At 41.5% G+C, this 14,371-nt stretch overlaps 1 protein-coding gene across 8 annotated transcripts in view; it reads left to right on the top strand.

Moving 5' to 3' along the window:
- mtr (5-methyltetrahydrofolate-homocysteine methyltransferase) overlaps positions 1-14,184 on the top strand; it is a 151,843-nt gene extending 137,659 nt beyond the window's left edge. For all 8 annotated transcript variants that reach the window (XM_077625051.1, XM_077625052.1, XM_077625053.1 and 5 more), the window contains 8 exons: positions 1,456-1,554; positions 1,727-1,802; positions 3,012-3,167; positions 6,307-6,506; positions 6,572-6,772; positions 8,724-8,916; positions 10,316-10,428; positions 13,819-14,184. In XM_077625051.1, coding sequence (XP_077481177.1) covers positions 1,456-1,554; positions 1,727-1,802; positions 3,012-3,167; positions 6,307-6,506; positions 6,572-6,772; positions 8,724-8,916; positions 10,316-10,428; positions 13,819-13,908 — 1,128 coding nt within the window. In that variant the 3' untranslated portion in view covers positions 13,909-14,184. The remainder of the gene's footprint in view (positions 1-1,455; positions 1,555-1,726; positions 1,803-3,011; positions 3,168-6,306; positions 6,507-6,571; positions 6,773-8,723; positions 8,917-10,315; positions 10,429-13,818) is intronic.
- Positions 14,185-14,371: the final 187 nt, after the last annotated feature.

Genomic DNA, 14,371 nt, shown 5'->3' with positions numbered 1-14,371 from the left:
ATCCTTGCAACGGTTTCAGGGTTGCTAGAGCCTATTCTAGTTGGCGAAAGCCAGACTACAACCTAGACTGGTCGCCAGTCAGCTGTAGGGCACATGGAGAGACAGACAACCATTGGCACTCACAATTATCTGCCACTGGGCAGGAATCGACCCCACTCTTGCCCGTACCGAAGATAGGCGAGTGAAGCACTGCAACACCAGTTGGATTGGATTGGGTTAGATAACTTTATTCATCCCGTATTCGGGAAATTTCATTGTGCTAGTACTAGCAAGAAAAGCCATAGTTATAAGTTAGACAGTACAACAAAGCAAAGCACAAAGTACAAATCAAATCAAAGTAAATGGGATCATTAAGAATCACCAAATCAAATCATTACGACAGATAAGCAGCAAAAACACGAAACGAGCAAGAGTGGACGGAGCTACCTCCACCGGCTGCCACTTGAACGGCGCCATTTTGGTTGCGATAGCAAAAACGGATGCAGACTCAAAAGACGTAAAGTTGGACAAAAACTGGAACCACACACAGGAAGTCTTCCACAAGATGGGGAACTTCTGCAGACTTTGACCGAGGTAGAGAATATGCAGTCACTCTTCCAAGCTTATCCGCACAGTTCCTCAGTAGTCTGGAGCTGAAGAAAACAGTAGCAGAGTAGGGCACCTCGACTCCGTTGCTGGTAAGCGCCGACAGCTCTTCCATCATATCCCACGATGGAATGGTTGGTCAGAAGGGTTGCCTCTCCTCCCGGCACTTTTGTCCAGCTCCGAATCCCCGGCGGCACCGAGGTGTTGCTCCTTCTGCTGCGTATTGTAACAGCTAGTCCCATGTGTGTGACAGCGTAGGCATGGCTGAATGGTTCCAAAAAAGAAGTAGCCGAAAGAAGCCAGGCTAACAGAACAAGGTACTTCACTTGATCTTTTGTAAATTGGACTTAATGTATCTTGGAACAGTAATTTGCATATCAAAGAGCTTCGTAACCTTAAAATTTCGTATGTAGAAGCATTAATAAGTAGAGGTATCACTGTATTTCCTTAGTGTCTGTGACAAATTGAGGATGGTCCAACCTTAGTAGTGTGCCAATTGCCAAGGTCAAGTGAAGGGTTGGGCATTTTGCTCATCTGTTTTTTTCCTGTTTTGACTATCCAAGATGCACAGACAAACCACCCACAGCTGTCTTTCTAGAAAATAAAACATCATAGCCAAATGGTGGAAAGCATATATTACTCTTTTTGATTATACTAAAACAATCATTTTGAACAATCGAATAGACTATTTTTACTGTACGAGGTCATGTATAATCAAACCAATATGATTCATTCAATACCTGCGTGTAGAGATATTTTTTGTGTAGACTGCACCAAAATGTTTATTCGAGTGAATTTTTCTAGTTGGGAACTATGCACTTCATAAGAGGATATAATCAGATAACCAGATTTTTCTTCATTCTATCCCAGTGCTCTCAGCTTTTAGATGATTGCCTAAAGGAGGACTACTTTGAAGACCTAAAAGAGGAGTATGCAGAGATAAGACAGGAGCATTTTGACTCCTTGAAGGTGTGGCAGACTAATTGAAGTCTAATGTCTTTTACACACAAGTGATGTTATTTTTAATTTATTTCATTTATTTACTCACACATTTTAAATGTATCCCGAACTGCAATTTGCTAAAGCCAATGGAACTTTCTTCCCCCTCTTGAACAATCTGGTTTTTACTTTCTCTTTTCAGGAGCGTCGTTATCTGTCTCTGTCTCATGCAAGAGAAAAAGCGCTACATATTGATTGGTTGTCAACAACCAAGCCGAGTAAGTTATCTTTTGAGACGTTTATTTTTATTTTGTATTTTTTATTTGTTTTATTTTCTGTTCAAAACTTATTCTATAATGTATCCATTAAAAAGCCTGGTATTGCATACATACTGGCCAAAGTTAAGCAACAGAGGTCAAGATCGTCCAATTGTCACTCAAATGAAAACAAAATGTTTCAGCTCATACATAAATATGCATCAAGTAGCTATTGTAAATTACAGTGGTACCTCTACATTCAAATGCTTCCATGTAAGAAATATTCAAGTCACGAAAAGCCTCAATGGAAAACCTTTTGTTACAATTTACGGAAACAGTCCAAGATACGAAATGTCAAACAAAGTCCAACATCCCCCAAAACGTATCTGGTTTTTTTTTTAAATTGTAGTGTAGCTTTCCTATTGGCTAGAAAAAAAAGCTTCGTCTCCATGATGCCAAACCTGAAGTTTGCGTGCTGTAGGCGGACAGCACTCGCATGGGGTAGCAGCCACTGGGGAAGCTGGCATCACCCCAACCCAAAAAGCGTGCGCTCCATGTGATCGCCAGAGCTGGCTAGAAATTGGGTAGCACCGTTTCCGGGCACTTTTTAACTTCTTAAGAACCATGGCTGATGAGCCCAGGCCACCGATGAGTTTCTAATTTGTGTGCCTTCGACCCTTGTTTTTCACAGAGTTTTTGGGGTGTGCGTTACATAATTTTATGTTTTCTGTTTACGTGCATATATACATATGTTTACTTAGCTTCCATCTGCAATTTTACCACATTGAAAATGTCTGCATTTATTTTTAATTTTAATGACTTTTTAAATATATATATTTTTTTATTGTACACATTCATACTTTTGCCTACATATTTAATTCAAAATTGGTATACTTCATTTTTTTAATGGGTTAAAGTGGTAGTATTAAAGATCGTGGAATGAATTATGATAAATCAATGTAAAATATCCTTCTTACGAAAAATGCAGGTTACAAAACCACTTCTGGAACTAACTAATTTTGGGTAGTAGTAGAAGTACCATTGTAATTGATAATTGGACATATCGCTTCAATATTTCAGAAAAAAATGCTGAACAATTTGTGGCGAAAAGTAATTTTTCTTTAAATCTATGATTAGAATTTAGTGCCAGTCTGGAGAGTGAGTACTGTACAGCATTTACTTCAAATGTAACAGGAAACATTATACTTATGATTGTCATTTAAATTTCAGTAACTCCTCAGTTCTTTGGCACCCGTGTTTTTGATCAGTACGACCTGACCAAACTTCTTGAATTCATTGATTGGAAGCCTTTCTTTGACGTCTGGCAGCTCAGAGGGAAATACCCCAATCGAGCTTATCCAAAGATCTTCAATGACAAGACAGTTGGTGGGTATTCATTTTCAAACCTAAATGCTTGAAATAACACATTTATTGAGTGGATTTTTTTGCGTCTCACAAAATTAATTAAGTCATTTGTCATTCCGCTTATCCTCACAATCATCACACGGGTGCTGGAGCATAACCCAGCCAACCTTGGGCAGTAGGCAGAAGACACCCTTAATTAGTTGCCAACTATATATGTGCCAACTCACAGTGCATGAGACAAACAGCCATTCACACTCATGAACTGTCCAAAACTAGTGATTATTAACCAAGGGAGCACGCCCCAAAGTATCACAAGAAATAACAAAAGGCACGACCGAATCGACGAATACAACTAAGAATCAAAAGTATAACAAATCAACACAAACGAGTCGGCAATTACAACTAGATTAGATTATATTTCATCAGATAACTTTATTCACTAGGGGAAATTCACTGTTGCAGTAGCAAGACGGTGAGAACACAGACAGGAAAAGACATTGTAGGCATAAATTAAAAATATATATATATATATATATATATATGTATATATATATGTATATATATGTATGTATATATATATATATATATATATATATATATATATATATATATATATATATATACCGTAATTACTCGAATATAACACGCATATTTTTGCTATATAATTAATTCCAATAGTTGGGGGTGCGTGTTATAATCAATAACTAAAATAAATTACAAATTTTCGATCGAAAAAAGCATTGTCAAACTCACTTTGACGCACGGACATTGTGCAATTTCCAACTTTGAATTCAAAATACACGCATATTAAAGATCGTCAAGCCTCACAAACATCACAATCCTGCATTAATAAGCTGGAAAGTAGAATACTACATTGTAGTGTAGTACGTACTTGTATTTAGAAATATGTCCAGCGGGGGGCAGTACATCAGTACATTCCCTTGTTACATGTGATAGTCTTTTCCATTGTGCATATCTTCAAATCATTTATTTATTCAATTTGTATGTTCCTTTTCTTGTTTGAGAATGACAATAGATATTTGAATTAAAACATGGCATTGTCAATTGAAATGTAGTAAATGTTCAAGGAAGTCTAAAAGGTATTGCAACATAACATGTCTACATGATATGTTTGTCCACTCTGTGTATCATCTATTGCCCTAAAATTCAAACGCATAACTCCACCAAATGCACGACACTCGACACGCTCGTACCTGAAGATTTCTCTATCCGGTTTTGAACAAAACAATCGTGAAACGAAGAAAAAAAGGTAAGATTTCTGATTTTCGTCAGCGGGAAATTTTAGGTGCGCACTATATTCGAGTACTGCGTTTTTCCAGATTTTTTTGGCCCAAAATTACCTGCGTGTTATTTTCGAGTGCGCGTTATATTCGAGTAATTACGGTATATATATTGGGGCAAATAAGTATTTAGTCAACCACCAATTGTGCAAGTTCTCCTACTTGAAAAGATTAGAGAGGCCTGTTATTGTCAACATGGGTAAACCTCAACCATGAGAGACAGAAAATGGAAAAAAAATGAAAATAACATTGTTTGGTTTTTAAGGAATTTATTTGCAAATCATGGTGGAAAATAAATATTTGGTCAATACCAAAAGTTAATCTCAATACTTTGTTATGTACCCTTTGTTGGCAATAACGAAGGCCAAACATTTTCTGTAACTCTTCACAAGCTTTTCACACACTGTTGCTGGTATTTTGGCCCATTCTTCCATGCAGATCTCCTCTAGCAGTGATGTTTTGGGGCTGTCGTTGGGCAACACAGACTTTGAACTCCCTTCACAGATTTTCTATGGGGTTGAGATCTGGAGACTGGCTAGGCCACTCCAGGACCTTGAAATGCTTCTTACGAAGCCACTCCTTTGTTGCCATGGCTGTGTGTTTGGGATCATTGTCATGCTGAAAGACCCAGCCACATCTCATCTTAAAAGTCCTTGCTGATGGAAGGAGATTTTCACTTATAATCTCTCGATACATGGCCCCATTCATTCCTTCCTTTACACAGATCAGTCGTCCTGGTCCCTTTGCAGAAAAACAGCCCCAAAGCATGATGATTCCACCCCCATGCTTCACAGTGGGTACGGTGTTCTTCGGATGCAATTCAGTATTCTTTCTCCTCCAAACACGATAACCTGTGTTTCTACCAAAAAGTTCTATTTTGGTTTCATCTGACCATTACACATTCTCCTGGTCCTCTTCTGGAACATCCAAATGCTCTCTAGCGAACCGCAGACGGGCCTGGATGTGTACTGGCTTCAGCAGGGGAACACGTCTGGCAGTGCAGGATTTGAGTCCCTGGCGGCGCATTGTGTTACTGATAGTAGCCTTTGTTACGGTGGTCCCAGATCTCTGTAGGTTATTCACTAGGTCCCCCTGTGTGGTTCTAGGAATTTTGCTCACCGTTCTTGTTATCATTTTGACGCCACGGGGTGAGATCTTGCATGGAGCCCCAGATCGAGGGAGATTATCAGTGGTCTTGTATGTCTTCCATTTTCTAATAATTGCTCCCACAGTTGATTTCTTTACACCAAGTGTTTTACCTATTGCTAGGTCTACAATTTTGTCTCTGGCGTCCTGCGACAGCTCCTTGGTCTTGGCCACAGTGGAGTTTGTAGTGTGAGAGACTGAGGTTGAGGATAGGTGTCTTTTATACCGATAATGAGTTAAAACAGATGCTATTAATACATGTAACGAGTGGAGACCTCGTTAGAAGAAGTTAGACCTCTTTGACAGCCAGAAATCTTGTCAAATCAAATCAAATTGTTTGTAGGTGACCAAATACTTATTTTCCACTCTTATTTGGAAATGATTTATTTAAAAATTAAACAATATTATTTTCAGTTTTTTTTTTTACCACATTCTGTTTACCCATGTTGACAATTACAGGCCTCTCTAATCTTTTCAAGTAGGAGAACTTGCACAATTGGTGGTTAACTAAATACTTATTTGCCCCACTGTATATATATATATATATATATATATATATATATATATATATATATATATATATATATATATATATATATATATATCAGCTGAGATAGGATCAAGCACTCACCGCGACCCTAGTGATGATGAAGCAGTTGAGACAGAACTTTTGAAAAACTGAATGATTTCATTGATATTTTTTTTCCCTGTAGGATTGGAGGCTCGCAAGGTTTTCGATGATGCCCAGCAGCTACTAACCCGCATGATTGATAACTCAAGTGTAACTGCTCGAGGATTGGTGGGATTCTGGCCGGCACAAAGTGTTGGTGATGACATCCATGTGTACAATAAAGGGGACACAGTGCCCAGAGATCCTGAGCCAATCACGATTTTGCATGGTTTAAGGCAACAGGCGAGGCAAAACAATTAATAGGGCATTGGCTCTCGAAATGAACACTAATTATTCATGTTCTTCAGGTGCAAAAGGATGTTACAAGTTCAGAACCCTACCTGTCTTTAGCTGACTTTGTGGCGACCATAGACAGCGGCATAACTGACTATATTGGATTATTTGCTGTTGGAGTGTTTGGGGCTGAGGAACTGAGCCAGCAGTTCCAGGCTGAAGGAGATGACTACAGCAGTATTATGGTCAAAGCTTTGGCTGATCGACTAGCAGAGGTACAGGATCAACTGTCTTAGTTTTCAATACACTTTCTTCCATCTTTCACAATGTCTTACTTCAGCTTGTTTTCAGAAATTGATGTGAAATCAATGTATCATTGTAAAAAACTATTAATTTTAAGTTTTGGCTATTTTTAAATGCAAACAATGTCTCATCATTTCATCCAATATCTTCTGTTGTTTGGGTTTTAGCTGAGACTGCTTAGGAGTCAATATGTCTTAAAACAGTTCCGGTGTTTAAATGCACACAAAATACCCCCAAAAATGACCCTATCTGTCACGCCTTTGGCGACGTTGTGGCGTGGAAACGTGGAGTGGAAGCAGGCAATGTACGAGTGAATGAGTGCTCAAACTAAACTTTAATAACTTAAACTAGAGGCAAAGAAAGCTGTCGTCCAGACTGGCCCATAAAGAAGCGTTGGGCTGGCCGGTCTGGCCCGTGAAGAAGCGTTGGGCTGGCCGGTCTGGCCCATGAAGAAGCGTTGGGCTGGCCGGTCCGGCCCGTGAAGAAGCGTTGGGCTGGCCGGTCCGGCCCGTGAGGCGATGTCGGGCTGGCAGGTTCGGCAGTTATCCAGACTGGCCCGTGAGGAGATGGCCGGGCTCCCTGCCCTGAACGGACTCCAGAGCATAAGAAAGATGGTCGGCCTTCTTACCCTGGACGCTGGAAGCGCCACCGACCGCCTTGTCCTGAGAACCGGCCACCTTGTCTTGAGAGCCGTCGAGGCCCACGCCGGGAGAGTCGCTCCCGTCGAGGCCCACGGCGGAAGAGTCGGTCCCGTCGAGGCCCCTGCCGGGAGAGTTGCCGCAGTCAAGGTTCCCACCGGGAGAGTCGCTCCCGTCGAGGCCCACGGCGGAAGAGTCGGTCCCGTCGAGGCCCCTGCCGGGAGAGTTGCCGCAGTCAAGGTTCCCACCGGGAGAGTTGCCGCAGTCGAGGCTCCCACCGGGAGAGCCGGCGCCATCGTAGCCCCCGCTGGGAGAGTTGCCGCCTTTGTGCGCCCAGAAGCGGGGCGTTGAGAAGGGCGCGCAGGAGCGGGGAACCAGGAGGGGCGAGCAGGAGCGGGTTCCGAGAGGGGCAAGCAGGAGCGGGGCGCCAGGACGGTGGCAGAGGAACATGGCGCCGGGACGGAGCCACTTCGGTGGCTAGCCAGAATGGTAATACGGGAACGGGCCGCTGGAACGGGAGCACGGGAACCGGGCGGTGGAACAGGTGCACGGGAACGGGGCGCTGGAACGGCTGCACGGGAACGCTTGGGTGGCTAGCCGGAAAGGGAACACGGGAATGCGGCGCCGGAACGGGAACACGAGAACGTGGGGCCGAAACGGGAACACATGGGTGGCTAGCTGGAATAACAACAGGGAAATGAGGCGTCAGAACGCGTGCTAGGGAACAGGGCGCCGGAACAGGAAAGCTTAAGTGGCTAGCCCGGGGATCGGGGCGTTGAAATGGAGTTAACGGGGGGGCTACTCGGGACGGGAATGCATGGTTGGCTAACCGGTGATAGTGAGTGGGGGGCCGGGAGTGGGGCTGGCGAGCGGGCAGTCGGCTCGGGGCTCACTCTTCCTCCTCTCCCCATGTCGTGGCGCTTGCCTCCGCCTCCTGCGAGAGGATAGCGTACCACGGCCGACGCCCTCCTCCGCGACACGAGAAAAGTCACGCCCCTGCGTCCTCGCAAAAAAAGAAGCCGATTTCCCATTCACCAGCGGGCGTTGACCAAAACTCCTACCTGATCTCCCCCGTCGACCGCCACGCGATGGTCCATTGTAGATGGCCAGACGGGAACCCAGTAGGGGTCCGTGGGAAACGTGTACGGGTGGAAGTTTTCCGGGGAGGAATACCAAAGTCCAAATCGGGGGAGGAAATCACTGTCTGTGTCCGAGTCTGACTCTAATAAATCTATCAGTTCCGCAGCATTTGAAATCAAGCAGAATTTGACCTCTTTTTCCCCAGGCATTTGCTGAGGAGCTACATGTTCGTGTGCGCAAAGAACTGTGGGGGTACTGTACCAATGAGTCTTTGCTTGCTGCAGACCTCCACAAGGTTCGTTATCAGGGTATCAGACCAGCTCCAGGATACCCAACCCAGCCAGATCACACTGAAAAGATTGTAATGTGGAACCTTGCTGGTATACAGGAAAAAACAGGTAAGAATACAGTTTTCAAAATTACAGTTTGCCCGGATGGATTTTAGAAAAGCAGTAATACAAAATAAATAAAATACAGTAATCCCTCGAATATCATCGCTTCAACTTTCGCGGATTCACTACATTGTGGATTTTTTTCTGGGAAAAAAAATCATAAAAATGTGAAAATCCACGTTGAAACCCGCAAGCTCCCCTGTCTTCCGCTTGCCACTAGGAAAATGGCAGAAGACAGAAGAACGTCAAAGTCACTCAACAGAGGAATAAAATGGCGGGCAGCGGGCGGTGGCCATCATTTTTATCCGAAGGCTGCATTTTTATCAGAAATATATATGTTTGCTTTGCAGCAAGTTGTTGGGAAAGGCGTAAACAATTGAAGTGCACCAAGATGGCAACACAATCTTCTGCATTCCAAAGTGGTGGCGAGGCTTCGACCTCGGCGGTCATATATAATCCTTATAAAGCGTATTTTATGGATGGGTGTGTGTCTGGGTATGTTAAGATTCTCTCGCAACGTTTGTCCAAACCTTGGAACGTAGAGAGTTTACATTTTTTTATTGTGGCCAGAAACGGCTGTCGGATACTAATAGACAAAAGATTGAATTTCTTCACCTTCTCCAAGTGTGTAAATTCAATCTCTTTTTTTGTTAAACACCCATTTTTCAAAAGAGATTTTTTTTAAATTGCCAACAATTGCCTTTTGGTTCGAAACAAGCAGGTGGGACCGATGAAGCTGGGCACCTCTGCTTATATTCCTATAATGGAGCAATAATGTGCATATCAAAGGGTTTCGTAACCTGTAAATGTCATATGTAGAAGCATTTGTAAATAGAGGCACAACTGTATCATAACATTCATGAGAAGAAAATCCAAGAGGATATATAGTTACTTGACTATGATTTGCTGTAAACCAAGCAGCAAAAAATATATAACTTTTGTTAGCCATCATGAAAACAAAAATACAGTTAGTGACAAACACCCAGAATACTGCTCTTTGGCCTCTGCTTTACTCCTCTACTGGTATGCTCAATCAGAAAAAAAATATTTTTTATCGGATTTTAACGCACATTATAAGTATACCATGCCTTATTTTTATTGAATCGCAACAGCAAAAAGAAATACAGGAGAACAGAAGAGTGCATATTTTTTATGCTGTTTGCAATGATCAGTGACTCTAATTCACTGACTTCAGCTCTGCATTACAGCAACTCCCCACTTTTCCCATTTGAAAACATAATAAATACAGTGCGTATTTGAATGATAGAACTTTTTTTTGGTACTTGGACCAGTATTGTTTTCAACAGAATCAACTGTTGATATCCATGACGTCACACTGTTTACTTGTGATTGAATTGAATGTGTGTACATAGAATATGATTCAATACAAATTCTTTGTGTGCAGGCATTGCTCTGACAGAGTCGCTGGCTATGCGACCTGCCGCCTCGGTCTCTGGACTTTATTTTTCCAACCCACAGGCCTCATACTTTTCTGTTGGAAAGATCACCAAGGAGCAGGCAAGTTATACAATAACAAACCAATACAAAATGTTCACTGATAAACTATGAAATCACAAATGCTTAGTTAATCTATCCCTTACAGCTCAGACTCGTACCTTAATCTACATTCATATTGAAAGAACAGAAATTGAGTTCACAGCACTTTATCTACTGTGCATATTAGGGGACCCATAAACAGGGCCTCACTGAATTGAGTAGCCTCTCTCTCGCTCTCTTCCTTTCTCTCTCTCTCTCTCCCTCTCTCCCTCCCTCACGCCCCCCCTCCCTCCCTCCCTCTCCTCTGGTCCCTCAGTGACTGGTGTCAGGGTCTGATAAGTCGGATCAGTTTTCCAGTGGGAGTTGGACTCCGCAGCCAAGGTGTTGAGGGGGTCCGGTTTGGTGGCCTCAGTATTGCATCCCTACTTTTTGCAGATGATGTAGTTCTTTTGGCTTCATCAAGTCTTGATCTCCAACTCTCACTGGAATGATTCGCAACCAAGGATGAAGCGGTCAGTATGAGAATCAGTACCTCCAAATTTGAGAACATGGTCCAAAGTCAGACAAAATTAGCATGCCCTCTTTGGGTCAGGGATGAGGTCCTTCCCCATTGTTTCTTCTCCCGGGTTGGCTCTATTTGCCCCGCCTCCATATTCCCAAAATTATGTACACAAATGTCATCACAATAGGATAACGCACGACCACTTGTCAATGAGAAGTAGTATATACTCACCTCGTATTATCGAGCAAGCTCCTCCGCCATTCTGCACTGACTAACGGAGAAAAAAAATGCTGAAAAAAATGCAACGCTCCGCCCAGTGCTCGTAGAGACCTTACATGAGGGAGTTGTGATGGGAAAGACAGTGCCCATGATGTTCTTATGAGCAGCCTCTCACATCTGCTGTATGCTCGTATATCAAAATTTGTCTCGTATCTCAAGATAAATATTTGCTCTAAATTTTACTCATATCTCAAATTGTTCGTATGTCGGGGCACTCGTATGTCGGGGCACTCGTATGTCGAGGTATCACTGCTCTCCCGTAGTACCCGCCACAAGACTCCCCGGGGGACATGGTCGAACGGCTTCTCCCAAGTCCACAAAGCAGATGTAGACTGGTTGGGCGAACGTGTCTGGCCCCATGTAAAAGAGTAATTGCCCTCCTTTGGTAAATCACAAAATAACTGACTACCGTAATTACTCGAATATAACGCGCACTCGAAAATAACACGCAGGTATAACTTTGGGCCAAAAAAATCTGGAAAAACGCAGTACTCGAATATAGTGCGCACCTAAAATTTCCCGCTGACGAAAATCAGAAATCTTACCTTTTTTTCTTCGTTTCACGATTGTTTTGTTCAAACAAATTTATTCATTAGAATCCTTCAAATGAAGAGTTCCTCTCTCTCTTTGTCTGTCCTCTCATACATCTCTTCGTTGAGAATCCTATCAACGTCCACGCTTCCTTCATCCACTTCCTCTTCCTCCCGCAACACATCATCCGATTGGCTTTACGAGATGACGTAAAATCCGTGCGTCAAAGTGAGTTTGACAATGCTTTTTTCGATCGAAAATTTGTAATTTATTTTAGTTATTGATTATAACACTGAACTGAGAGAGGGTGAACTGAGACGGGTACGAGGCTAGAGGGGGGCAGTGGTGGTCTCGGCTTCACGAGATGACGTAAAATCCGTGCATCGGCTCTACGAGATGACGTAAAATCCGTGCGTCAAAGTGAGTTTGACAATGCTTTTTTCGATCGAAAATTTGTAATTTATTTTATTCAATTCAATTTCAATTCAATTTATTTGGCAAGAAAAAGCACCAGGCTAAGGGCCATGTAACAAGACACAAAAAAAAAAAAAAAAAAAAAAAAAAAAAAAAAAAAAAAAAAAAAGTTTTTGATTATAACACGCACCCCCAACTATTGGAATTAATTATTTTGCAAAAACCTGCGTGTTATATTCGAGTAATTACGGTAATCACAATTGTATGAAAGCTGAGTTCAATTTCAGATGCCACACCCACACCACATGTTGAATCAAGAAAACAGAGAAAAAAGTAGAATGTGTCAGACAAAGTGAAGTAGACTACAAAATCAGAGCATCATGCCACAAAAAGAAATTCAAGGAGAAATGCAAAAAAGTGATGGACATCTATCAGTCTGGAAATGGTTGCAAAGCCATTTCCAAGGCTTTGGGGCTCCAGTGAATCCCTGTCAGAACCATTATCCACAAATGGAAAGAACTGGGAACAGTGGCAAACCTTCCCCAGAGTTGTCTACCAGCTAAAATTACTCCAAGGCCACACATACAGGAGGTAACAAAAGAACCTAGAAAAACATCGAAAGAACTCCAGGCCTCGCTGGCTTCAGTTTATGTGTTCATGACTCTACTATAAGAAAATTTAAAAAAAAAAACACTGGCCAAAGTGGCATGCATGGCAGAGTTCCAAGTCGAAAACCATTGCTGTCCAAAAAGAATATAAAGGCTCATCTTACGTTTGCCAAAAACATCTTGATGATCTTTCTTACTTTTGGAAGAACATTCTGTGGACTCATGAGTCAAAAGTTGAACTTCTTGGAAAGGCGTGCAGGCGAAAAAAATGTCACAGAATTGCAACAAAAGAGCACTATACTAACAGTGAAGCATGGTGTTGGCATTGTGATGGTCTGGGGCTTCTTTGCTGCCTCAAGGGAAGAATGGCCTGCTGTAATTGATTGGAGAATGAATTCTGCTGTCTACTAGAAAATTTTGAATGAGAACGTCCGGCCCTCAGTCTGTGCGCTCAAACTCCAACGTTCTTGAAGCATGCAGCATGACAACGATCCAAAGCAGATCAGCAGGTCCACATCTTAATGGCTAAAAAAAAGTCAAGGTTTTGAACTGGCCAAGTCAAAGTCCATATTTTAATCTTATTGAAATGCTGTGGTGTAATCTGAAACGGGCTGTTCATGCTAGAAAACCCTGTAAGAGAAGAGTGGGCCAAAATCCCCCAAAAGCGTCACAAATGATCGTTAACACTTGATTTCAGTCATTGCTGCCAAAGGTGGCACATCCCATTATTAGTTTCAGGGGGCAGTCACAGAGGGCCAGACAAGTTTGTATTTTTTTGTGCTTTGGTAAATAAAATCATCATTTAGAAACTGCATTTTCTATTTCCTTGGGATGTCTGTGTCATACCAAAATTAGTTTGATGATCTGAAACCTCTGTGTGTGATAAATATGCAAAAAACACAGAAATCAGGAACGGGGCAAATACTTTTTTACGGCATTGTATTCTTTTGAACACTACTGTATATACAATACACACACTTTTTTTGCTGGAACTATTATGATCCAATATTAAGGCCCTTATAAAAGATAATTGATGACTGACTAACAATCCATTTCTCTGTTTTCTTTTGCTACCAGGTGGAGGATTATTCAAGAAGAAAAAAAATGAGTCATGAGGAAATTGAGAAGTGGTTGGCTTCCATCCTTGGCTATGACAGTGAAGTTTAGAATTGTACCACTCGGGTCGTGAACACAATTATAAAATTAGTATTGTTTTCTATGCAGGGGTCTTCACTGTTGTCATCCAAAACCATATTTGATTATATTACATACTATTTAGATAGCTACAGTAAATGAAATATGAATGAGGATTAATTTCACAATTTATTTCACCCTTGCTGCATGGTTATTACTTTTTTCAATATAATGATAAACCTTAGTTAAGAATATTGAATGAAAATGTGTGACATTTCTTATTGGAAAAATAAATAGATATGCTCTGTATTTTTCAATCTTGTGTTTGACTGATCTAGTAAAATTGATACTCATACACAATATATAAATATATATATGTATTTATATATATATATATATATATATATATATATATATATATATATATATATATATATATATATATATATATATATATATATATATATATATAGCGGTCCGTGCATTTTCTGGTAGC

Source organism: Stigmatopora argus, chromosome 18 (assembly GCF_051989625.1).
Source record: "Stigmatopora argus isolate UIUO_Sarg chromosome 18, RoL_Sarg_1.0, whole genome shotgun sequence".
NCBI lineage: Eukaryota > Metazoa > Chordata > Actinopteri > Syngnathiformes > Syngnathidae > Stigmatopora > Stigmatopora argus.
Note: the sequence above shows the minus strand (reverse complement) of the source record. Positions and strands in the feature narration are given on the sequence as shown.